Here is a 26412-nt window from a genome sequence, read left to right on the forward strand (position 1 = left end):
TTGACTGTTCCTTGTCAGGGGGTCGCCACAGCGAATAATCCGAAACTGATGATTCGGATGTTTCAAATTTGGCACGTTGTTTTATGCCGGATGCCTTTCCTGACGCAACCCTCTACACAGGGAGAACGGTGGAAAATAACAAAGTACTACTTACTTACTATTACTATTAATCATCTCACAGCTCCTCAGATTTATAAGGTGACCCTTTGAAGGGGCCCGACCCTTATGTTGTAAACCATAAGACCACCTCCACCAGCTACAACAGCAAAATTCTGCTTAAACACTGATGCATCAGTATCAACAATCTAAAAATGTTAGATTTCTAACACACGTTACAGATGGAGGGGAACTATTGTTTACTAAATCAGTATTTTTAAGTCAGAGCAATAATGGTTTGAGTGGGAGAGTAGTGGGGAAGACGTTTGGAAGAAGGCAGTTAGTAGCTGTAAAAATGTCCTTTGCCTCAGCCTTTTCTTGATTGACAGAAACACAGTGATGTGGTAGAACAGCTCAGGAGGATTCTAAGTTCAATATTAACTCTCTTTTTTTGCTCTGGCTTTCCTCTCTACCAACTCCTGAAGCAAATGTATTGTTCTTTAGCTCAATTCTCCACTAACTCACCACTTACTATGTCTCTCTGCCATTTGGAGTTGTGCAATGAACTGAAACTTGCCATAAAGCTCTGCAAAGCTGAGGGGAACAAGCTGAAACAAGCTCATCATTATGAGCGACACCTTTCATGTTATTTTCACAGTCATTTGATGCATTGCCATTTTTATGCTTTAAATGAATAAATAAGACATTATGGAAAAATAAACCAAATACATAAATTGTATGTAAAATCTGTAAGTGAGTTAATACAAGGTGAAATACCTTAAGAAATTACTAAAACTCAATATAAAGGTATCTTGTGATTGTGCTCACTAAACTTATTTTTAGCTCCTTCTTCACTGAAACCAAGTGAAACGTTATCCTCGCCTTTCTTGTCAGCAGTAAGGTGATGAAACAGCTACAACAACCGTCAAGTCCACGGCTTTGAATCACATTTTCCTACAAACACATCTTCCTGGGTAACTGTATACTCTTGTGTGGAGTGAAAAGAGAAACCCAACACCTGTGGCACAAAGAAAAGGTGTCTGCTGAGGAACAATTTTATTCATTAATATTAATGATGGCGCAAAAAGATTCGAATGAGACGAAAAAAAAAAAGACTGTAATTATAGAATTATTTATTATAAAACAGGCTGACAGTTAATATAGTCTATTTACAGTGTATACCATGCTAGGACATTAAAGGCAAATGTAAAGTGATAAAACAACTAAGTGGATCCTAAAGTTGTAGAAGTTAAGGCTTAATATAAAATGGCAAAGTGTTCATTTATAAAACAATAAAATAAAAAAAGAATATTCAAACAGGCTCGATGCTTTCATTACCCACTGTGGCTGAAAACCCAACCCAAGAGCACAAACACATATGTGTGTGGCAGCAGCAGATTGGTGGTGTAACATTTCAGTCTTACGACTACATTTGTTTATTTGCACACCCAATTAAATACACATAATATATATGTGTATTAAATATACATAATAAAGTGGACAAAAAGTACCGTAAAATGCTCACCACAATCATTAATTGTGGTGAATTTGGCATATAAATTGTTAAATATTCAGGGGAGTTTTGACTGAATTGTACAAAAACATAATTTTGATTCACTTCTCTTCTAAGCAGAATCTCTCACATTCATTGCATCAATTAAAATTTCAATTGTGTCTTTTTAGACACACTTTACAACAGTGCTTATAAGTCAGAATATTTTAAACTTAACCAGATTAAACTAAATATTCGTGTTTGCCTTGGGCATATTTCTGTAACACTGCAGTATATGTAAAAAACAAAGCAAAAAAAAAAAAAAAAACACCCATTCCTCTTATGAGTCACACATCCTGGTCATGGTGATGTTGGCGATACTGTGAAAATTAGTAAATAAAAATGTTAACACGTTATTTATGTGTGCATTATGGCCTCATGATTGTTGAAACATTGCAAACACTGACAAAAGAAGTGGCACAATATACATGAATACACATTATATAAGCATTCATCTTTATGTTCTGTTGGCCACCTGGATAACGGAAGACTATTTCTGATGCAAATATATTTTTTTTGCAAAACACTTGAATAAAGAAAGTAAAGGACATATAAAAAAGACAAAGTAATCTGTTATAACGCAGAAAGTTTAAAAAGATTTTACATGTAGCTGCCTAGAGCAATACCTTTTTTTTCTGTCACATAGAAAAAGAAATGTTAGGCCCGTCATTTCCAGGCCTGAAAGTGCTGAGAAATCATCTTTGGATGTCCCCGATAATACTATCTGGTCAGCAAGAAAGGAAAGGAGGATCTACTCATTGAAAGAGCACCTCTTCACAAGAAACGAGTACGATCTGGCACATTTTTAGAACCCATTTCTGGGTTTAAAGTCCATCAGAGGAATGCTGAAATATCACAGATAACGTCCCTGATGGGAGGGGGGGAGGGGATGGTTGAGGAGCTCAAATGAGGGAGATCCGTATAGGGAGGGTTGGTGAATCTGTCCTGTGCTGAGGGGTGTGATGGGACACCACATGTTCCACCACCGTGTGCTTAGCCAGGTGCTTCATAAGGTACGTCTCCTGGGGAAAAAGAAAACAAAAGAAAAACAACACTTTCGGATCTCACTCTTGCAGTAAACTCAGGTTTTAAAATTTAACTCCATTTGTATTTCCAACTCACTGAGGTGTACGCTCTGCCGCACATGCTGCAGCAGTAGGCCTTGGCGTTTTTGATGGCGTGTGCAGACAAGTGGATCTGCAGCGAGGCAGAGTCTGAATAGGCACGGTAACAGTTGGAACATTTGAAGGGTTTGTCTTTGTTGTGCTGCCTCTGGTGAGACTTCAGCAAGAATAACAAAACATAAAACTGAGTCACCTTCACGCAGCATTATGAAAATGACTGCCCCACAAATACATTCAAGCAGTGGGGGACTGAGGTGGCAAAGCAGTTGGACTAGAAAAAGAACTTAATGTTTACCTGCAGATTAGATAGCTGAGTAAAAGCTTTTTCACATCCTGGATGAGAGCATTTATATGGCCGGTCGCCTGTGTGGATTCTGTAACAGCAAAAAAACCCCACAAACATTAGCCAGCTTTTTCAAACAGGTCAGACAGGAAGTTTAAACGTCTTGTGACGAGCGATAAGAACTGCCAAAATATTTTTTGTTCTGTCCTCCATCTTAAATTTACAGTTTTGATGACTAAGCATGGTGGAGGGTTGTTTCCAGTGTAACATGAGTAAATTATTTTATTAGGGTTAGGGTTAAATTATTTAAGGTGAAATCGTCATTGTTATCTCGTGTGTCCATGGCAACCAAAGCCAGCCATAAAAGAGTAAACTAGGGCACCTGCACATTTAAACACTTAACTGACCTGTCTGGATACTACAACCTGAAACGTCAGTTCTTATCACCACAATATCCAACCAAGTTTCACTGAAAAGTCACTAATTGACTTTCAAACATTGCAAATGAAGGCATTGCTTTTGTAAATGTGGCTTTATGAATAAAGAATTCCCCAGATAATACTAAGTTGTCTCTGTTAAACGAAGCAATGGAAGCTATTCGAGATGGTAATCAAACATGTCTTCCCAAAAAGCACTTTAACATCTGCAAACAAAAGAAAATATAAAAGAAAACATGGTCAGTGGTTTCAATATTACTTGTACAAAAAGTACAGTTCTGTGTTATGTTGAGTGTTAAACCTTTTCCTAAGAAGCTCATTATAAAGGTAAATGTGTCATTGTCTTTGTACAATCAGTGTTCCTGCTGTTTTGGATGATTCACAGATCACACTTTTCTGTAATTCGCGTGAACTACTTCTTTAGTGCCGTCCGGTTAGCTCAGTTGGTAGAGCATGAAATTCAGTCTCTCAGGGTCGTGGGTTTGAGCCCCACTCTGGACGGCACCACCTCCCATGCGCTCACCACCTGTAGGAGACGCCGTAGGACTTTGGTGCATTGTGGACTGGGCGGCAGTCGCCCCAGCAACCTGGGCCTGGACCCAGATAAGCAGCAGCAGCAGATGATGACATGACATGGTTCTTTAGTATGAGAGACTGTTATTAGTCTGTTAGACAAGTTATTTGTCTGTAAATTAAAAAGTAAAATATACATATTATTATATATGTATGTATTTTTAAGCTGATTAGGGAACTACTATATATATATATTTTATTAAAGCAGGATTTTTTATTTTGGTTATGCCCGAAATTGGAAACATTCTGGAAAGATGTGTTTGAAACACTAAAATACGCATTTGGTAGAAACATTACATTGGACCCAACAGGGGCTCTACTGGGTCTATTACTAAAAGGCATCGAAGGAAGAGGCAAAAAATATCTCCTACAAATATTACTAGCTACAGCAATGAAATGCATCACAGTTAAAGCCCGACCCTCCAACATATGTGGATTGAGAAAATAAAGGATATATATCAGCTGGAACTCAGCTGTACTCTCTGAGACTTCAAAAAGACATTTTCATTAAAATGTGGAGCCCTGCCATGGATATACTATTACAATGAGGAACCCCTACATACATTTTGAATCAAATACATGTTATCAATCTGATCCTTTTATTTTATTTTTTCTGTTCCTTTTGTTGTGTTCCAACTGCTACCATGTCCACATTAGTACTGCCTTCTATAGAAAGTTGAGAAAACAGCAGATAACATGATGAATATGATTCTGTATGTATGATTATGTATAAAACTGAAATAAAAACTAACAAAAAAAAGTCTGTTGTCACAAACACACTGTAACTGATTCAAACGTCAGACCTGGTGTGCTGCTGTAGGTGGGAGAGCTGGCGAAAACATTTCTCACAGTAGGAACAGCGGTAAGGTTTGACGCCCAGGTGTATACGCAGGTGCTGGGCCAGGTAGGATGCATTCGCAAAGGACTTAGTGCAGTGAGGACACTTGTGAGCCTTCGCCTCTGTGTGCGTTTTAGAGTGAATCTGCATGTCTGACTTGGAGAAGAAAGTCAGAGGGCAAACTTTACACCTGCACCGAGAAAACAGTGACACAGACAGAAGACACACATGAAGGAAATGCAAAGAGGGACAAGTGGATGCACATGGTGTCTAATGGTTAGATGTTTTGGTGAGCCAAAGAAGATTTTCCAATCTGGTGGACATTAAATTCTATTCTGTTCTATATTACAGATTTAACTACTGGTTTTGTCAATCAGTGTATATCCACCTTTTTCAGGAGAACAGAGGGAGATCTGAAACCTGCCGGGCTCCTAATTATCTGAAAACAACTGTGAGCCAAGGGCCAAGGGAACTTGACTATGGTTAACTGTGCATTTACAAGCCTGGTTAGCACCACTTTTATACAAGAAGAAATGTAAAACTCCAGAGTGAGAGCAGCTGTGTAAAAACATCCTTTCTCACCTGTAAGTTTTTCCCTGTTTGGCAGTGATGGTAACACAGGACTGGTCGTTGCCTGAGGCTAGGATCGGGTAGGGCACCACCAACAATGAAGACCCGTTCTCTGCTTTGATCTTCTTACGGCCTCGTTCCTCCTTTGGAGGAGGTCCGAGGAGTCCAACGAGACCCCCGTTGTTTTTCCCAGGCTCCATCCCGTGGCCGCTGGCTAACCCTGAGATGAGGTGAGGGGTGGGAGCTCCGCCCAGCCGACTGTGGCTGCTTGAGGTGGGTGTGGTGGGGGTGATGATCTCTGAGGTGCTGAGATTGCCTGTTCTGGATGCCAGCGCCACACCTGATGGGTGTGAAAGTGAAGAGAAGGACATGACTCCAATAAGTTTACACTGAGGGGACAATCAGACTGAACTGTCATTGTGCTTTATGAATTCATTCTATTTGAATTTCTCAGCAGTTCAGGGTGCAGGGAGTAGACTAAATGAATAAATACTTAAAGACTTCAACGTATATGTCGAGGGTACCAGTCTCAAAACTCATGATGACAAAGTATGGCAAACACAGACAAACAGCTTACCAGCAAGGAAATAGAAAACACACTAGCTTAGTGGTAGTTCAGGCCAGGTCCAGCAAAACTTCAACCTGCAGCACTTTAAAACTCAGCTACATGCTAAACTGGAAGTGACAGCTCTGTTCAATGAGCTACAGTTCAGTAATATTGTTCCAAATGTTTCATCAAAATGTACATACTGCAGTATTAATAATCTGTAAAAAATTACAGTGGCTATTAGTTTACACAAAAAAATGATTATATACACATAGATGATCTGTTTCCGTGAGGTCTACAATACTGGCAAACTGACTGCATGTTCTCCTTGCAGGCACTGGATGTGTGGTGGTGGTTAATTATCAACTGGTTTGTCAAATAATAAATAATCAAGTTTTCTGAGGGGAGGGGGGGGGTTCTGGTTTGCCAGAGGATTTCAGGTGCTTTCTACAGGACACGGCAGCTGGTTCAGACTAAACCGCAGGTGAGCCCTACAGGTAATGGCGGTTATGTGATCATGTGACACAGGCTTAAACTAAACCTTGGACTGCAATGACAGAGCAATAGCCCCATAAAAGTCTATCTGGTGGCATGGGATGGTTCGCAGACACTGCTGAAAACTGACATACAAGCTTTTTGGAATATGACCATTACCCCCCCACCACCACCACCACCACCACACACACACAACTTTGTAGCAGTGTTTGCAAAGTAAGTGAATTACTTCACAGTTAAATTCATGAAGCGTTCACATTATTCATTCAAAGATCAGTCTGAATTCTTCCCTCCTGACGATGAACAAAAGCCATGCCGTGCTGACCTGCGTAGGACAACAATCCTTTGTTTCTTTGTTTGTACAACAACAGGCGGTACCACTTTGAGACCCGTATGGTTACCTGAGACGTGGTTTGTCCTGGAGGGATGATCTATGAGTTGACGCAGATGCCAGTCTTCCCATAATCCTCTGGCTTTTATAGCTGCCTTATCGTCCAAATTCAAGTTTACATCCCCCAGAATACGACCTGGTGAAGATGCCAAATTTATATTAAAAAGAAATACACAACATACTTACATCCTATGGTTGGTATTAACATATTTAAATTATAGAATTACAGTAAATAACCATTCAGCAGTGTAAGATTAGCGGTTGATACAACCTATGTAACTGAAGTCTCCCAGCACTGGTACAAAGAATCCCTTCCCTTAGACATCTCTTTGTTTTCCAGATGTGTTTTATATGCCATTACCAAAGCATTATCTTAAATTCAGAGAAAATACGATGTTCAGTGTTATTAGCATGAGACAAAGCCTTCTTGTGTCTACAGAGCATCTAATGTTTTTTGTTGGCAACCAAAAACTTTCCCAGCTGTCAAAACAACTCCAGCTCAATTTGAACGGCCAGGCTCAGAGTACCTGTGACTGAGCTGGAGGCCGGGCGGGCATGCAGGGCGATATCAGGCTGAGACGAGCTGTGGCTGTGGAGAACTTGCATCTGCTGGGTTTTGGACATCCCGTGCTGGCCGCTTTCTACCTGACTTGGGGGAGCCAGTAAGGGCTGTTGGGAAGGGGCTGAGGCAGCCGGCAGATGCGGTGGTCTGATCTTCTCCGCCATCAGCTGCTCCTTGATTTTATTGATCAAGACTAGGTTATCCAGCTGACAACCAGGAAACAACATTTGTGACAAGAAAACAGCCGTCATCAGTTCAGTCAGTGCCAGTTTGTGACGCCATGGTTCCCTCTAATGGCTGACACATGCCATTGTAACTAAAACTTCCCTGAAAGTCTCTGAAGATCAGCAGCTGTAGTATTACAGTATTACACCAGTGATTCCCAACCCTTTTGGCTTCAGACCCTTTAAATGAAGCAATGTCTACTTGCCAGAATCAGGTATATCAATTATTTGAGAAATTTTTACAAGCCAGGCGAGGCGAGAGCATCGAGTATTTCACTTACTCTAAGGTTTTCTAGAAGCCCGAAGAAGTACGATCCATGATTTCATTAATAAAAAACACAAAACTTAGAGAACTGGTTTTCAGGTATCTCTTTAATCATATAGTGACTCCTGTGATTTATCTTGGATCCCTTAAGGGGATTCTTAACCCTCAGGTTGGAAACCACTGTATTAAAGGAAATCTGCTTTCTTGCTGTGAGTTAGATGAGAAGATCACCGCCGCTCTCACATAAGTAATCTAAATGAGCAGCCAGTAGCCAATTAGCTTAGCTCAGCCTAAAGAGTGGAAACAAGGGGACTCAGGTAGCCTGGCTCTGTCCAAATCAGAAAATCTGACCACTGGCACCTCTAAAGGTCACAAGTTAACATCTTAGATTTTCCTTTATTCCTAAAAAAAAACAAAAGCATAGAAACAACACATTGCAGTGTTGCAGGTGGATATGTACCCGATCATTTCGTGGCTGGCAGCAGGGATCAGACACTGGACATAACCCCTTGTAAAACAGTAAGCTGTTGTTTTTACATGTTTTGTACAGATTAAAGATAAGATACACCTTTATTAGTCCCACAATGGGGAAATTACATGAGTTACAGCAGCAAAGAGGAAGATACGGTAAGAAACAAGCACTGTACATATACAAACAGCAAACAAGATGTAATGTGTTAATTAGCGAGCTTCAGAGATGCTGGTAGGAGGATTTTTTTGTAACCTTAGGACAGAGCCCTGCTAGCTGTTCCCCTCTGTTTCCAGTCTTTGTGCTAAGCTAAGCTAAGAGTCTGCTGGTTGCAGCTTCATATTTTGCGGACAGACATGAGAGTGATGAGACTATAAACCCCCTCATGTGACTCTCGGCCAGAATGCTAATGAAGGCAATGTCCCAAAAATGCAGTCTATTCCTATATAGACTGCATTTTTTTTTTTAATCATAAAAAAAATACAGCGAACCTTTACACACAATGCAATGATTTAACTGCTTAGTATTAATGTGTTCAGAAATGAGTGTGGATACTAGAATCACTCACCTGGCCAGGCATTGCTGGAGGTGGAGGCCAAAAATAGGGATTATTGAAGCGAGGTTCAGCCATCCTGAAACAAAGACACAAGGGTCATAAACCAAACGAGGGCAGAACTCAGCCTCTCCATCTGTGCATCAGTGAAAATATTTGCCAGTTTACGTAGTGGGTACATAATTGTAGGCAAACCTGTTAGACAGTGGTTCCCAACCTTTTGTGGCTCGTGACTTCTTAAAATGAAGCAATGTTTTACGTGTGACGCATCATCACCGGTTGCGCAGGTGAATTTTTTTCTATTGTCAGAATTGTGATTTACGAGAAAAAAATGGTTATCGGGGAAATTTTGAAAAACAGGCATAACTTTGTGTATCAGAAAATTGTTTTTTCTAACTTCCTTCTCCCTGTAATCATCTTGCGACCCTTCAGGTTTATCTTGTTTTTCCCAGGTTGGGAACCACTGATGTAAATGTTTCCTGTAAAATTTATGTGTGGATCTATTGTTAGTGTAGAAAACAGGGGTTGAAAACTTGTGGCAGTAGCTCTCCACCCAAGCAGCAGCTGACTGTTTGATGTGATAATTTAAGATAACTTGTCCCAGTCTTGTGATAGCGGATTTTAAAAGGCATTCTGTATTGGTTCTCCTCCTTTCCCAAAAGTGCAAGAGGAGACCCAGTGTCCTCACACGTTCTCCAAGCTTAAGTGAGGGATGCAGAGTCTGGCAGCTTTTTTTTTCAAGACTTCTAACCACAAGTCTGCATGATGGGCATGGTGTCTGAGATAGGCGGTCACATGATTACAACAGCTAGTTAGGGAACTCTCCAAAATGGTTATCAGGGAAAACAGAAATGTTAAAATTGTGTGGCTCAGCTACTAATCTATGGCTGTTTGTCTCCTCCTCGACACGTGGGGCCTGGCTGGTAAAGTAAAGAGTCTGATGGGAAACAGGAGAAACGTTGCACAGTCTCACCTCAGAGCACAGCGAGACCTGAATGACGTAGCCAGTCTGAAAAGCTGAGAGGTCAGTAATCCAACTAAATATAATGAACGTTGAATAACTTAAATGAGGATGTTGCACAGAAACCATGATAATTTGTAAGCAGGTTCTTTTTTTTTCATATCTGTGGCTGTGACTGCAAAATAAGAGCATGATTCTCTTTTAAATGAGAATATCAGATTTTCATAGGCAGCATTTTAGCACAATGATTGATCCAATTGCTTTTCTACAGACTGTTTGACCAGACAGACAGAAACCTTCTCATTTTTAAGGCAGAGAGAGCTGCTTGCTATTCACGTTGTGATCTAAAGGCCTTTCTTTCCATAGCTTCTCTTTTCAACCTTGTATGAAGTTATTTTTTTAAAACATTTTGCATTGCGTGCTTTGGCACACTTCACCATTCCTAAGTCTGCTTGGCTTAGCAGAGGCATAACACAGTCCACATCTGCGAGCCAAGAGAAACAAAAACGATACGTCCAGGGGTACGAGCGTACAGTAAACCCCACAAAATATTTCTCTAATGATGCCAGTGGGGATCAGTTTCACTTCCTGGAGGCTTTCTGCCTTTAGGGAACAGGCTCGGGAGTTTGAATGCTGCTGGACATCTTTATGTCACTTTTCTGAAATGACACACTTCACCGAGAAAACATTTTATGGCAGCAAGGTACGCTATATGACTTACAGGACATCCCTGTACATTCACACTGTTCAGTGATGTGTTGCAGAATCCTTCCAACCAGCAGTTTAATTTTTGCAGACAGATGCAGAATCAAGTCCAAACTTCATTTCTTGTTCCACTTTTATCAGATGAGTTTTCTTTTTTTTTTATACACAGATGCAGCTGAGTTTCAATAAAGCTTAAATATTTTTTTGCCAGCCAGTAACTGGGTTGTAATCATTTATAGGAGGCTGTGAAAAAAAACTTCTACATCTAGTATTTAGAGCTCAATATCCCTATCACTCTATGTGGATAGATAGAACCAGAGCCATTTAGAATAACAGCTTCAGGGTTGTCAAGTTGTGAAAAATCTCTGGCGGCTGGTTAGACAGTTTGACCATCAGCTTGGACCAAATTTCACTTATTAATATTTATAACTGGAGACTTGATGGCTTTTCTGAATGTGAGAAACCCCTCAACATTATCATCAAATAGAAAAGATGAGCATCAGCCGCATCCTGGAAAATCAAAAGATCATATTTATGGCTTGTAACTGATCTATAAAGCAACAGTAAATCATCTCCTAGCCATTAATGAGGCAGGTAGTTACAACTCATGCACCCTATATGAGGAAGTGGTACAGACTTAATATTAGACCAGACTAAGATAAATGCTGTTAATGCTAAAGGAGACAGATCTATTTATAAGTGGGTGCTATAATAATCCTACAAATGGTTAGTAGTTAGTCAGGGTCAAGTGTCACCACAGTGGTGTGCAGGCAGCACCTCCAGTGCAGACACGAAACTATTTTTAAATGTCAACATTTCAGCTTCCGAAGAAAAACTGCATCAGCGTGATCAAAAAGAAAAGGGGTCATCAGCGTGAGATCACCTCTGGAAAGAAATCCTACTCCATCCTTAAAACAAAAGTTAGGATCAACTTTTTTTTTTATCCATCTGTGTACCTGCTGTGCTGAAATACTCCTCGGTAAAAAAAAACAAAAAACAAAAGACGTTCTTTCAAATCTTAACCTGAGCAGCTTTCTTTAAAAAATATTTTAAATGAGAACATCCTCTGCACAGAGAAACGATCCTCCGCAGCGCCTTGGTCTGTCCGCCGCCTCTCCCACATTCTCAGACAGTTTATTAAAAAATTTCAGACAAAAGGAAAACAAAAATGGCAGCCCTGTCTTATTTTTATAAGCAGTGGACGCCATATTCTGCAGATCCGAATATTATAAAGCAGATAATTCTCCAGATGTAACTAAACGCCTTTGCGACGCGCCTGGATGTGGCATATTTGCATTAAGCGTACGAATGATTGTTTACTTTGATTTGCAGGTTTGAATAGCCCGGCTTGAGGGGGGAGAGAAAAAAAAAGCCTGACACTTCCTACAACAATCACCATGCCTTTTGCTGAATGCTCTGCAGCTACTGAGCCATAAATTCACATGTCGATGTCAATACTGACGCGTAATGGAAGCTTTTTATTCGCTCGGCAGAAGAAAAGAAATCAGTCTTTGTCATTCGTGCGCTGCAAATGGTCTTTTTTTGTAAATTGCAACTTTTGCATGACTGAAACAGAAACGGCGGCGAAGCCACACGAGAGGAGCGAGAGAAAAAGAGCAAAAAAAAAAAAAAAAAAGAGAGAGAGAATTTGCATCGAGCGGCCAACATACCTGAACCAGCGACAGAAGAAATATTTTATAAAGGATTAGTCTCTTCTTTCTGCTTGCTCTCAGTCGGACTTCAAACCTTCCGGGTCGCCTGCTGTTCACTTCTGGGTGCTGCAGGCGAGGAATTCTTCAGCACAAAAACACCGAGATGAAAGTGATTTTTTAACCCATTTTCTGGTTTCTCATTTGAACGCTGGCTATTTTTTCCCCCCTCGCAGTTGCCGTGGTCGCCTCTGCGCTGCAGCGATGGATAAAACTGTACGTGTGCGTGGGAAGTTCATGGTTTTCCTGTACAGTGACAGTTGTGCTGTTCATTTATTATTGCATGTGTGAGGCTCCCTTTCTCCTAAGTGTTGACAGTAGTCTCACATATACACACGTGAGGTTGTTATATTTGTGATCAGAGGGTCCAGCATTAGGGTATAATGGTGAGAATAATTTGTTGAATCAGAGGCGTCGTATTATTCGAGCTGTGTAGAGAAGCTGCCTGTCTGTGCCAGGTCACCATGGTCATGTACAGTAAATATGAAGTGTAATCCTCTCAGCAGCAGCATGACAGGCTGCTAATATGCTCTGTGCTGAGCTCAGCAGGAGGTGGCACTGCTGCCACAGCTGAGAGGCTCAGCTACTGGTGAGCATGGTGCTTTAGGATGAATTGTCCGTTCACATGTAAAACTTCAACATCATTATCTTATATTCAAAATAACTGGATTATACACTTTATTTATTAGATAGAAATTATTCTGGAGCTTCTACTATAATATCACACCACCACAAACTATGATAATATCTACCATAGTTTGTGGTGGTGCCCTTTATTATTCATGACACCAGATAGAACACTTGAAAACCCCTCTACTTTCTAATAAGGCAGCCTTATTAAACATTTATAAATCCAGTTTTGAATGTCAGTTATTGTTAGTGCTCAACCCTGCACACATCACCGGCATAATTCTTCCTATACATGGAGTTTGCGCACACGCAAACAACCACACACACATTCAAATTTAAGTTTACATATCCAAGGAAATGCAAAGCTCCACAGGCCTCCATCTCCTACCTTTGACATAAGTCAGACTGAGGATACCAAACACATCCAAATGATGCAACTGTCAATATTTAGAAAGATAAATCAGAAGTGTGCAGTGCTCTGCCAGAACAATACCCCTGTTTACAATTAAAAGTACAATACACTTCCTAAATTGGCGCCTCACTAATACCCTGACCCGATTACAATGTTGTCCGACATCATTTTCCGCACCAGTTGTAAAACCAGTTTTCTGTTTTGCCAATAAAAAAGGTGACAAATAATTGCCTTCAATGAGCTTATTTGACTTGTATCTCATTAGAACATCTTCCTACTTCCTACTGCTACAGATAAAAAAAAAAAAAAGTCAATAAAACCTGATAACAAAATGTGGTTTCCAAACCTCCTGTTTATATCTCAGTAGAACTAACAGACATGTCTACAAGCATCTAGTTTTTGAAAAGCGGATTTACCTTGTCTCTTTGTCTGGACTGTCAGCAACTTAAGGTTCTCAGATAATATAGAAATTTGACCATTTTGAATTTCATGACAGCTAAGTGATGCTGATGAAGACTATGTGATGCGATTAAAAAAAGCTCCAGAACAGCCGCTAAATGGACATTATGGTGAGACTGTTTTGTCAGCTGGTGTTTCCAAGGCCAAGAATGAAATTAAAATTTCACCTTGACTTTATTGTTTTGAGGTCTTCAGCTGAAAAAAAGAGATTTTAACTCAAATGTTTTTTTGCAACTTATATGTGAGAAGTGTATTTAAACTGTTTGAACACAAGCTGCAGCTAAACCAAAAGTGTCCTGCGACCTTGCACCGTAAGTGCCGTATTTAGATGTAAACAGAGAGCAGAGGTAATGAAGCAGTTTTCCCCTGAAGAGCCTTATAGATAAATAATGTACCAAGCAACTCCCTTTTGTGGGTTATAGAGGACCATCCCATCTGTCCAAGCAGTGGCTACTAACTGGAGAATAAAGCGCTCATTATGATATACAAGTGATTGACAGCATTGAATAGAAGCTGAGGGTAAATAAAGCACCGAAAAGCATGAATGAGCCATATTTCTAAGCCTATTATTAAATGTCTGTTGTATAGACTATAGATTAAAGTGAGTATCACCAACATATAGCATCATCGTCTTCACAGTTATGTGATCTACTGTCTAATCCTGCAAAATGAAACACCCTGCATGTGTGTATTTTCTGTAATCTCTGAAATAACATACAGTAAGTTGAACAAAGTGGGTGTAACACACAAATATTTGCACATTCTCACACAGAAGATGAAATGTCTTCCACCCAGTACATCCTTTACTAATAACAACAAGGTTTTTTTTAACCCCTCTCCCCATCCCACCTTCTCTTCATGTTAGTTTGATAGTTAGATAGCTACTTGTTAGACTGGTTTTCTTGTCCATGCCACTGCCACACCCTCTGACACACACACGTTCTCTCACCTTCCACACAGGCCAGGTGCAGGGAGCACAGGAAGGGGGAGGTGAGGGGCAGGAGGGAGGGTCATTATCCCTGCAAGGGGGTGGAGCAAAAGGGGGGGGAGGTGAAAAGAGCGGATGAAACATTTGAAGCTCATGCTGACATGCCGCTCTGAAGGCTCCTGTGAGCACAGGTAAGAACTAATCAACTTCACAGCAATTTTTGTTCTAGACTCAAATTTTTCTGTTACATGCACTTTGGATTTTCTTCCATGACCCTGTGGTAGAGGTGACAGAAATATCTTTTACAGGTTGGACCAGTCTGATTGTACAGTATCATGGTCGGGAGGTGGACATATTTACAGTCTGGTCATTGTAACAGAGCCAGTGCGCGCTAGTCAGCAGTAAATCTGCATGTGTGCTCACATCCCTGAGAAATTTAATGTAACTTGTTCATTCATTGCTGGTGTTAAATATAAACTTAATTTAAATGTAAAGCATTTTCACAGAGGAAGAAGGCTGAACTCGTTCCAGAGTTCCCTAATTTCTGGTCAACTGCAAACAGCAGTTATGTTGTCCAGGGTTCACTACTGATGTAAACAATGAAATATTGATCCGCAACTATGGGGCAGAAACATTCACTCAAAGTGGAATAATCATGTACAAAAATCATGTCAGTTCATGAAATGTTACAGAAGCTACAGAAATAATTACAGTTTTGGGGGGTTTGGTGTCAGCAGAGCGCATGCCATTCCTTAGGTCCTCCGGCCTGAGGCATAAAAAAGAAAACCAGTTCTTCGTGTTGACTTGTGCGTATGTGTTGTTTTGTTTCAGCCATGGATGGAGTGTTGGAGGGAGCGGCAGTGCTGTGCATATGTAAACTGACCTGTAGTCTTTTCTTCCTGCCCTCACTGACTGCCTCATACAGTCCTGTCAGCTTCTGCTGCTGCTGCCTCTTGATCTTCACCGACTTCCTGGTCACAGGTGACTATTGGGACATGACGTACTGGCCACAACAGTGCTCTGATCCAGTGGTTTCAGTAGTTAGATCCTTTTTTTTATGGCAATGCATCATATTTTATAAGTTGATCATGTATGTAAAATAAAAGTAACTAGTAACTCCATCTATTAATTGAAGGTGGCGAGTATTTCACTCTATAATGTGGAAGTATAAAGTTTTAATCTTTGAGTTGGGAGGTATTGGCTGGACAAAGAAAGCAAGATGTCACTTTAAGCTTCAGGAAATGATTTGCAGAATTATGGATCATAAAAATAGTTTTTAGTTTCATCCCTACAAGACAGAGTAGTGCTGGAGTTGTATATGCTTAAGCTTGGTCTCTTTTTTGTTATTTTCTTTCAGTAGGTTTGGGTTGGGTTGCCTTATGGGAATTGTAGGATCCAGTATTAAAAGTAGAGAGTAAAAGCCAGACTATCTTGGCTTCTGCTGTTCCCATTTTAACCATTCTTTGTTTAATCTGTCTTTTGCAAGTCCGCCAACTTTATAAGTGCAATATTAAATTGCTGGAGTACCCCTTTAATTTCAGCTTTTTCAGATTAGATGAGCTACTCTGTTGTCTTTCAGTTCCTAACAACTAACACTATCCAACCAGAGTCACCTAACGCTGATGCTTTGCTTTGTTTTTCCCACAGTTTTTCTGAGTTTCCTTTGTATCTTTGAATCCTGGCTGACTGAACCAACCACACTAAGTGATGTCATTGCCCTGCGCTTCCTGCTGTTTCTCAGCCACACATATGGTGCGGTGTTACTCCTGACCACACCTCTGATTGCTGTGGAGACTCTGACCAGACGGCTGTGGCCTCGCTCTGTCATTGCTCACAGGGCATTGAGTCGAACAGTGGACTCTGAGGTAACTGTGGAAGAGAGGGAGGACGGCAGCACTCAAGACGAAGACAAGGGGTTGTCTCATGTCGTCGGCTACCTCTGCTGCCTGTCTGTATGGATCGTTGTCGCCCTGAATGTCATGTGGCGATGGCAGCTGGAGGAAGAGTGGGTTGCTGCCTGCTTTCACACAACCAACTCCCTCATCAGATGTTTGCCCAGCTTGTTCAGCCCCATGCCCAGCATTGTGAACCCCTGCTGGGGAATGGCCTTCCTGTCCCTTCTCCTGCTCCTCCTGACCACGAGCGCAGGCCTGCACAGGCGACACCGAGCCCTTGTACATGTGGAGGGGACCCACCGAGTGAAATGTGGAGTTAACGGTAAGAGTGACAGTTGCTGGCAAGACCTCGTTCCAGCCCAGTCTGCACCCACCAAGCCTGTGAACCCTGGGATGTTGGTGTCAGAACCACCACAGTGTGTTGACCCAGAGAAAACAGAGAGCAGCTGCACTGTTCACAGAGCGTATTCCTGGAACATTGTGCAGATGTCGGCGCGTCACCATGGAGATTTAGTCCTCGTCTCCCCCGGGTGTTTGTCTGCAGAGAGGGGAGAACAGGAGCACGAAAGGACAATGAGAGGTATAGCTCTGACATTTATCACGGAGGAACACGTGGACTCACAATACGGGAGCCAGCTTGTGTGGCAACAGTCGGGTTTTCCCTGCCCGGGGGTGAATGTAATGATAGGGTTCGTGGGTGTGCTCTCCATTTTTGTGCTGCCTCTGAACCTCAGCGTGAACATTCTTCTGATCAGGACTATAGAGACTGTACTGGAGCTGTGTGTCAGATCTTTAGTTTCATCAGCAGCAAACAGGAGCGACACATCAGCCTCTCACAATGAAACATTTGTATAAAACCAGACTGGCAAGTGGGCAAAAGTGGACGCTGATTGGAGGCTGTTTGCAACAGGATCAGGATTAATATTGCATGTGTGCAGAGAGACGGTCTACCTGTCAACACTGAGTTGGATAGAGAGTAAATAAACATTTCTGAGCAGCTATTCACATGTGGGGAACAATATGTGGAAACTGCTGAAAGGTGCTGAGGAGGCAGGTCGAGGCGTGCTTGGTAGAGAGACACTAACCCTGACTGAGACAGATGGCTGGAAGACCTTCTTTTACTATTCAGAGCCCTAAGATCTGCTGTGATTTGTCATTACACAATGGGTTACAGCTTGAGCCTCTCCTGTTTAAATAAGGCTAATCCCGGGGCAAACAGTGTTTTGAAAGTAATGATCTGACGTACGCTGATGCTGCATCACATAAACCCCGCATAAAGAAACCTATAAATAAATACTGAGTGATCCGAGGGTGTACCACAGATTTTGTTTTCCTTCTTTGTAGTTTTGTCTCTGTTCTTAAAGCAGTTGGTTCAAAAGGACTTCTCTGCTCCTCAGAGGCGGAAAGTACCTAAAATATATTGAAGAATACACTCAAGTACATTTTTGAGCCACTGAAGTTGCACTTTACTTGTATTTCCATTTCACTTTACTTACCTCTACTCATTTCTACTATTCTATTGTAAAATACATGTCTTGTTAAAGACTTAACCATTGGCCCACCCACCCTTCAGGCCTACGGTAAATAAGTAATGTGTGGTTGGGACTCGTCACGTTTCATATGTTTATGAGTTGTTAACAGCTTCACCATAGAGACATTTCTCATCTAAATTTGATGGCCTAGAGAGGGAAATGTATCTAATATTTCAGAAAGGTTAGGGAAAAGAATTAACACAACCTCTGAAGCAGAACTAATCATCTCATAATTTCTTGTCTTTTTCGCTCTTTAATTCACTGGGGAGACTTCTCCAACGATCTGTTTGACCGCTATCCAATGAACTGAACAGCTAAAAAGACAAAGAGCTGTACTGGAGGAGGATTTTCCACAACCTTGCCACTAAAAAGTTTTTCTTATAACTGATATATAGCTTTACTAAATTATTTATTGACTTGAAATAACTAGAAATGGCACCTTACCTTTTGTTTGTACCTCCAGACAGAGCCAGCTGTTTCCCCTTGTTTCCAGTCCTTATAATAAATTAAACCCCAGCTGCTGGCTGAAGCTTTATATTTAATTTATTGACATGAAAGGAGTGTGGATTCAATCTTCTCATCTAACTCTCTGTAAAAATAAAAATAAGCCTTTTTTTTTTTTTTTAAATCAGAACATCTGTTTTAAAGATTTTTTACTGTTTCCAGAGTGAGATGATGCAAATTGTGCAACCTGAGAATATAAACAAGTACAGGAACTGATGTGCACTGTTGCCAGATTTGACTGGCAACAGTGGTCCAGAACCCACACAAAGAATGTAATAGTAGCCCAATTTTTATTTTTTTTATGGAGGAGAAGGTTTTTGTGCATCAAATATGCACTTAAATATGGTTACAGTGATATTTACAAGAAACAGGAGGTGTAATGTTGCCATGGATTCAGTGAGTTAGTCTGGGCTACGACTTTAGTCTTGTTTTTTTAGGCCCGTATTTGTTCACAGTTTGAAAAATGAAAATGCCAGATTTGCCATTAGCAGTTCCCATTTAAAGAAGATGTTAAAGCGCAGAAGTGTTTTTCAGGCAAGCTCTAGGGTTATACTCATAACCACCCTAATGGTCCAAAAAAAAAAATAGTCAAAATTATAACCACCCTCCCAAAATAACCAATTAAAGAAAAAGTTCCTGAGTGTTGTACTCCAAAGGTGAGCAGCAGATACCAACACCAGAGGGCACTCTAGTACAACAACAGCTCTGAGCGACTAAAACCCCAAAACCTTGAAATTCCTAAAATGTGTGATAGATGAGCTTAAGGATGTAACAGGAGAGGGATGAATGGGATTCAGGAAACAAAAGAAATCCTCTTTATATGTCTTACCTCCGATGGAGCCAGAGGGTTGCTCACCTCTTCTTTCAAAGCGCAGAGGCCTGTGCAGACAAATACAGCAGCACTCATTCACAAGAAGACCACGTTCCTCTGCATGTGTGTTCATGCTTTTTTGCTTTTTTTTTTTTTTTGAGTCAGATACTGTTAATGACCTGATGTATCCAGAAGCAAATTATTGCTTCATAACTGTAAGCTGACATGTTCTGCTGAAGAGTGTGAGAACAGACAAAAGTTTAATGAGTGCTGTGGTTTTGTGTGTCTTTGAGGATTTTATGTTAAATTAGGGCATGATGACATTAAGGCGAAATGCGTTAGTTTCGGTAAGTTTCCTCAGACATGAAACTCTTACTGTTTAGAGTAGAAACTGCGCTGTGTGAATGGTTAAAAAAATAAATAAAAGAAAAAAAAGCACTAAAGGAGTGGAGGTATATTTCTTCCTAATGGTGTTAAATTGAATTGCTTGAACAGCACACACACAAGTGATTTCACTGCTCCCAGCCAGATGAGTAATCCTGTGACTCACCCACAGCATGTGATTTATTTGTGCGTAGTTTTCTACTTTAAGTTTCTGAGATGGACAAATCCCAGGTTCGGAAATATTTCCATTCCAAAGTTGAACAGCTGATGTGATTTTCAGAAGATCTGTAGAATTACAGATTCTAACAGATTAATTTTGTTTTCACGTTCTGTCCAGTTCATCCCAAACCAGTTTGACAGGGTTTTGCTCTGGAAACTGTGCTGGTCTTCCATCATGTGAAGCCACCGTCTGGTTCTTTTCTGCTAATGTTTTGGGTCATTATCTTGCTGTGGGATAAACCCCTAACCAACCAGGCTGTCTTCCTTTGTTACCTGCCTTTTTCTCACCACTCTGATAGAAATAGACAGTTCTACTTCCTGCAGTACAGAGATATCCTAATAATAAAAAAATCAGAGGGAGTAGTAACACCGTTTGTTCCAGCACTGTCTTTGTACATGCAGGTTTGTAAGTAATCAGCAAAAGCTGGAGCACCTGTAGGAATTGTTTATGCCACCAGCATTACAGTTACAGCTCAATTTCTTTAACTGCAAAAAAAGAAAAAAAAAGTGATGACAAAAGTGAGCCTTCCTCTCTGCCTTTTCCACCACTTACAAGATTAAAAACTCTCGCCTCAGGAGGGCCACATCAGCCTGGAATCAGATACGGGTCTCTCAAAGGAGAGCTCGGTGACTTTTTAATGGACACTTTCCCCGTGGGTAAAAATGTCTATTACAAGATGGACACCTTCTCCTTGGGTAAAATTGTCTCCATCATAGGAGTGAGCTGAGAATAGTGCCCAGAATCAAAGCTGAGAATATGAAGCCACTTGTCCCCAAGGGTCTGCTGTGAATAAATGGCACTCTCCTTCAAACTGCACAGTTTGTTGTGGAACAGCTGTAATGGTGATGCAACAAGACTCAATTGCTTTGGAGTGTGAAATAATAAAGCAGCAGGGCTACACAAAAAACATAACTCTCTGCATTTCTGATGCAGCGTGTGACTCAGATGTTCACTTTCCATCAAGATTTCAAGCTGTATGACAATTTCTTGTCTCCAGTGTAACAACCAGTCATTCCCATGCGTCACAGATGGCAAATGAAGAGGTTCCTATTGAAGGCTGCGGCACACCCGCAGTGAGGGAACACTGAACTCCAGCAGACTTCGCTTTTTTATTCATCATGTCACACGCCTGGGCCTCAGCGTATGCCAAAATAGGGAACAGTAATAAAAGACAGTGCACAACCTCCCACTTCCCTGCTGGATAGCTTAGCAGAACTGAGAGTTTGGCACATCTCAACTAAAATGTTTGGCATGAAACTCTTGCTGAACCGATGCAGGTATTGACAAGCAGAGGCAAAGGCTTCCTGTATTTCAAACAGGATTCGTCTGCCTCAGAGTTGTGTTTTTTCATTTTCATTTTGAGAGCTTCAGTTTTAACTATGTTGATATTCTTGTTCACAAAGCAGTATGATACATCATGTGGACTCTGACCAAAGACTTAGACCTTAAAGCAGCGTCAGTGTTAAAGCAAAGTGACATTTATGTGACATTTAAGTGAAAAAAAAGTGACATTTCAACTATTTTAGATTATTAGAAAAATATTAGCATGCTAACATGCTAAACTAACAAGGCGAACATAGTAAGCATTATACATGCCAAACATCAGCATGTAGGGACTGCCAGTCTTTGCAGTTTAGCATGCTGACGTTTGCATTTAGCTCAGAGCGCCACTAGCATGGCTTTACAGGCTTGAAGAGATGAATCCATCCAGTATTTCACAAGAAAATAGCAAATATGAGAGACATGTCTGTAATGATTAACAAATTTTACCCTGCAGTTTTTTTCATCTCTTTTTAATTGTTAATCAGCTCATGAACCACTGGAGGTTTCAATTGCCCAGGTTAGAGACTAGGGATGCATCAATATCGACCCCAATACTGACTTTATTGATCAGGTGTCTGGTGTGACTTCGCTGATCAATACTGCATACAGTTTTTTTTATCAGTGTCATTATAAAATTCAGTCTTTCCGATATCAGTAACATTCATTCAGTCATAGGTACTGCTAACCTAGTTTTTAATGCTGTAACACTTTCTGGATCAGGTTACCTTCATAAAAATAATTCCAGTAAGTTTCATCACACAGAGTGGTGTACAGATGGGAAAAAAAGATCACAGATATTGGATCTGTATTGTGAGAGAAAAAAAAATGAGATTGGAGATGTAGAATCCTGATGCACATCCAAACCAGGACAAAGTTACAAAGACTGTCTGATTTTATCAGTAATTTATTGTACATTAAAACATTTCCCACAAACCTCCAGCAGCAAAAGCACACTAGAGTGTGTTCACACAATGATGGGTGCACAGCGGCCATCATCAAAAGACACAATCATCATCATTATAATCATTAAAAGTGTCATAGTTATCATCATCATAATCATTTTAACCATTAGCATCATCAGCATCACGAGTAACCAAACACCACCTCACAATAATCTCCTTCTTTATATTCAAACAGAAAGTCTTAATGAAGCGGACCGAACTGAGGCCTGCGACGCAGCAAACTGGGGTCAAATTTTAACATTTGTTTTAACCCGAATGAGCCAACCTGTTGGGGACTTACTTTGCAAGGACATTCAAGATCGTGATTTATAGATCGGAAAAAAAAGAATTCAATACTGCCCTTGATTGTCTAAACCACACATTAATAAATAAATCCTTTTTTTCACAAAGCAAGCTCGCCAAGTTATCTGGTTACAGTTGATGAGTAAGTCCCAGAATATTGACTCATGTAAAACAATGTTCCCCTGATAGCTTCTGAACAACTCACAGGCCCCTGCAGATCTGTGCAAGTTCTAACAAACACCAACAATCACTTGCAGATGCTCACAATTTGACCCAAGTTTGCATCATACTGCACATACCAGAATCAGATCCTACAAAAACAAGGGCACTGCCCCAATGTTCTTTTAAATGGACAACACAGACTACACACATATAAATGCAAAGATGTACAGTGGCAAAGTAAGGGTGAGGTGATTTTTTTTTTTTTTGTTCATTTGTAGATTTCCCAAAGAAATATTTGGCCACATTTGGCCACTCTATGGGTACGATATGAGGGCCAGATGGGCTTTATCAAACACAACCAAAGCTGGATTTAAAATTATAGTTGAGGCAGGCCACTCAAACATGCCTGTGCACATGTCCACCCACAGACACACACATCTTTCAGTATGGTGGACTTGGCTGAGGGACAGGAGCCTCTTAGAGCAGATTGTGCAGGACTTGTGTACCACTAATGATAAACAAGAGCACTTGAGGCACGTGGGGAGAAGAAATAAACACGGCTGAGCCTCGGAGGAATTATCAGTGATTTCATCATTATGTAACCCAGCAGCAGTCAAGGGAATGCCAGGATCACATAATTGTGCTCAAGTCTATCCATCCATCTCCATTTTCCTCCTAAAACATACAGCCTGGCTTCATTTACGCAAATGATGAACAGCTGCTCTTTGTAGCATTGAGCAATGTTTCATCTTTAACTTTTCAGATTTTAACAAATGTACTTGAAGTCAACATTAAAGTGGACAAAAAACCCCCCCACAGGTACAGTAAATGCTGTACGCTAGCGTAACTTGTGGATTTGGGGAAAGAGCGGAAATTTAAACATGAGCCAACATGATGAGAGACTTAATCCTTTTAACCCTTGATATGCTATATACAAATATGAAATTCCTTACTTCAACAATAGCAGCACATTTCTAGACAACCTCCAAACAGACTTTCTTATCACGTGTGGGCAGAACTGGGCAGTGGATATGTGGGATGGGCAGCCTATGATCTACTTTTTCATTCATTTCATTTGTTTTAGGTGACATGGAGAATCGCTGGTGCACACAGAATGGGATCTTTCCTTGTAATGATTAACACTGAGCAGACACATGTGCATGTGTCCTACAGGAGGAACCAAGATCATGGTCTCAGACAGAAGTAAAAAGTGCCAACAGACTTGACAAGTTCAGGGTGAACCGCCAAAAAAAAAAAAAGAGCCGAATGCTGTCAATCACATTCCACAAACAAAGCTAAGCCAACTGTACAGCACAGAGAAGACAAGTGACCAGTCTTCAGTGTCCGCTCGCCTGGACAGAGAGGGAACGTCAGGTCTGACAAGCCTGGAGCTTAGTAAGGGGAGTGGTGCCCCCTGGGACTGTGCAAGGTGGGCCTGGGACAGTCACTTTAAGAGCTGGACTTATTATTTGTTCCTTTTTTTTTTTTAAACACACTGCCACAGACTCCAGAGGACCCCAGGGGCCCCTCTGTCTCCATTTAGTGTCATCTTTTCAATAAAAGATGCAGAATGAGGCTCAAATGCAGGCCGTTATCTCATGGTCGTTTCAAGTCACAAAAAATAACAGCGCAGGTTTTGAGAGCAACATCAAGCACAATTCTTAACACCAAACTGAAAGAAATAAACATTTCAAACACCCTATTAAACATTTTTTAAACTGATTTCTTTAATATCTTTTGAAACCTACACAAGTCCTGTGAATTCACCTATGATGGATTCATCTGTCAGGACAATCATGACCATAGATGTGTGTAGCTCTTAAAGACGTACAGTGTTGATTCGCAGCGGCTGCACGTTCTTGCCGTTAGCGTGGCTCTGCCCAGGACTGAAATACGGGAAGACCTTAGCGGGGAATTTCTCTCGGTAAGTGTAGAGCCAGGACATGTCATCCGCATTGTAGAAGATGAGCAGGCCTTTTGGGTAGTCCAGGTACACCCCCACCTTCTCCAGCTTGCTCTTGACGTTGAGACGGGTCCAGGGCTCAGTGCAGGCACTGTACTGGTTCCCGTCGTGCATGACAATGCAGTAGAAGCCGCGACTGGGCTGGATCTGGATGCTGCCCTTGCGACTGACTGTCTCGTTGGCCACACCAATCATCCACTGGGTCTTCTCCGACACCATCACTTCCCAATAATGGACACCTGAGGCAAAGCCCTCTGCGCCCAGAACAGACACCTCCACATCAAAGCGGCGGGGGGAGTCCTGTAGCGGCTGCGGATGGAGATTTCCGTAGGCCACGATGGTACAGTCGTCTGAGAGGATCAGTCTTTGGTGGGCTGTGATGGGGTCGAGGGTCAGCGCTGCTGGCACTGAGGAAAGTAAGAAAGGGGACATGAAGTAAGAGACTCAGCATTTCCTTTTAAATTTAACACTGTGGAGAGACAACCATGGACCGAGATAAATGGGAGAAAAAAAACAAACACGTCAGTATGTTATGACTAAGCTTGGCCAAACAGAAAAGTGAGGACTGTGTAATGTCAATTTATCATATAACCATATATTCTTTTATCAAGCATTCATATATTCTCATGAACTCGTATATTCAATTCTGGGTGAAGTACATATAACATGACCTGTAGTGGCCTAATGTACTTTGTTTACTGTACTTTGTGAAGACACCTGTTATGTCTCCGGTGCCTCCGAGCACAACTTATCTCTATTTTCTGACCTTCAGATTATTTTGTCTCCCTGCCATCCTTGCCATCCTGGTATTTGAGAAACAGGCATAAGTACTCTTGTAACTTGTAACCTGGGGTCAGACCTCTTATTTTATAATAAAGCATCAAAAGACAATAACTGTCTAAAGAATTCTATTTCACTTCTCCTCAGGAGGAAAGTATTTTTCCACCACAGACTGCAGCGTCATTCTCAGCACCTCATTTTTCTTTATCATTGCAGATGCTGTGCGAACACTTTTATGCTGAGGCAGTGTGTAATACACTAGGCCGCTCAGCCACTTCACAGGAGAGGTGAGGTCGAGGTTATGAACAGTGAAGACATTGCATCACAGGAAGCTGATTAAAATCAAAGGACGCGGTCTGAATAGAAAATATATACTGAAGAATACATGTTTTAACCAAGACGGCACTGAAAATGAAAATTTCACAGACTTGTCTCTGAGGCTTCTGCACTTCACTCAGAAAGAGCCGTCACTCGCCTGACTCACAGAGCAGATACACTTCCATGTTACTGAGGGTATCAATCCACATAAATCCTAATTGAAGGCAGTCACCGTTCAAGCCCTTTTGCTTTTTTTGTGCTTTTTTGTGCTGCAAGACCCTGGTTACTCGGGATGATTCACATTTTTCATTGGAACTACTTTCTACCAAATAGTCCTCTGGTAAAATTCCATTCGCCCCCCCAGACGCCCCATCATAAGAGCAGAGGCAGAAATCTCGCAGACAGATCTCAGATATAACCTGGACAATTAAACCAAAACTATCTCCATGTCAAAAAACCACCAGAGGGACTGCAAGTGAGATGATATGTTTTC

The 26412-nt window shown here is 41.1% G+C and overlaps 3 protein-coding genes and 1 non-coding gene across 8 annotated transcripts in view; 2 read left to right on the plus strand and 2 right to left on the minus strand.

The window, feature by feature from the left end:
* Positions 1-1219: 1219 nt before the first annotated feature.
* On the minus strand, positions 1220-16779 carry znf362a (zinc finger protein 362a). Of its 4 annotated transcripts, none has more exons than XM_041034075.1 (9): positions 16721-16779; positions 8995-9058; positions 7434-7674; positions 6917-7042; positions 5486-5813; positions 4869-5093; positions 3068-3146; positions 2771-2929; positions 1220-2670 (listed from the first exon to the last, which is right to left on the minus strand). In XM_041034075.1, exons 1-9 carry the CDS (start codon positions 16762-16764, stop codon positions 2551-2553), a joined length of 1386 nt encoding a protein of 461 aa, XP_040890009.1. In that variant the 5' UTR covers positions 16765-16779; the 3' UTR covers positions 1220-2550. The 4 variants fall into 4 exon arrangements, with proteins under 4 accessions (XP_040890009.1, XP_040890008.1, XP_040890007.1 ...); XM_041034074.1 differs by lacking the exon at positions 16721-16779 and adding an exon at positions 12316-12443 and having other exon boundaries at positions 7434-7635; XM_041034073.1 differs by lacking the exon at positions 16721-16779 and adding an exon at positions 12316-12443 and having other exon boundaries at positions 7434-7641.
* Positions 3921-3993, plus strand: trnal-cag. The gene has a single exon. It is a non-coding gene; the product is annotated as a tRNA-Leu (tRNA).
* On the plus strand, positions 14624-19952 carry LOC121179304. The gene is made up of 3 exons (XM_041034076.1): positions 14624-14974; positions 15615-15764; positions 16431-19952. The coding sequence occupies exons 2-3, from the start codon at positions 15617-15619 to the stop codon at positions 17531-17533; spliced, it is 1251 nt and encodes a 416-aa protein (XP_040890010.1). The 5' UTR covers positions 14624-14974; positions 15615-15616; the 3' UTR covers positions 17534-19952.
* Positions 19953-23036: 3084 nt separating this feature from the next.
* Positions 23037-26412, minus strand: part of trim62.1 (tripartite motif containing 62, tandem duplicate 1) — a 31266-nt gene continuing 27890 nt past the window's right edge. For both annotated transcript variants that reach the window (XM_041034181.1, XM_041034180.1), the window contains exon 6: positions 23037-25228. In XM_041034181.1, the coding sequence (XP_040890115.1) occupies positions 24678-25228 (551 nt within the window). In that variant the 3' untranslated portion in view covers positions 23037-24677. The remainder of the gene's footprint in view (positions 25229-26412) is intronic.

Source organism: Toxotes jaculatrix, chromosome 3 (assembly GCF_017976425.1).
Source record: "Toxotes jaculatrix isolate fToxJac2 chromosome 3, fToxJac2.pri, whole genome shotgun sequence".
Taxonomy (NCBI): domain Eukaryota; kingdom Metazoa; phylum Chordata; class Actinopteri; family Toxotidae; genus Toxotes; species Toxotes jaculatrix.

What these genes read in the sequence shown, in the direction of transcription:
- znf362a (XM_041034075.1), bottom strand. Translation starts at nt 16,764, where the DNA reads ATGACATTCAGGGCGACAACGATCCATACAGACAGGCAGCAGAG. An exon ending in CATACAGACAGGCAGCAGAG is followed by an intron (nt 9,059 to 16,720) that starts GTAGCCGACGAC and finishes TCTTTGTTTCAG; the next exon opens with GATGGCTGAACCTCGCTTCA. An exon ending in AAACAGGGAAAAACTTACAG is followed by an intron (nt 5,094 to 5,485) that starts GTGAGAAAGGAT and finishes TTCTCGGTGCAG; the next exon opens with GTGTAAAGTTTGCCCTCTGA.
- LOC121179304 (XM_041034076.1), top strand. Translation starts at nt 15,617, where the DNA reads ATGGATGGAGTGTTGGAGGGAGCGGCAGTGCTGTGCATATGTAAACTG. An exon ending in CACCGACTTCCTGGTCACAG is followed by an intron (nt 15,765 to 16,430) that starts GTGACTATTGGG and finishes TTTTTCCCACAG; the next exon opens with TTTTTCTGAGTTTCCTTTGT.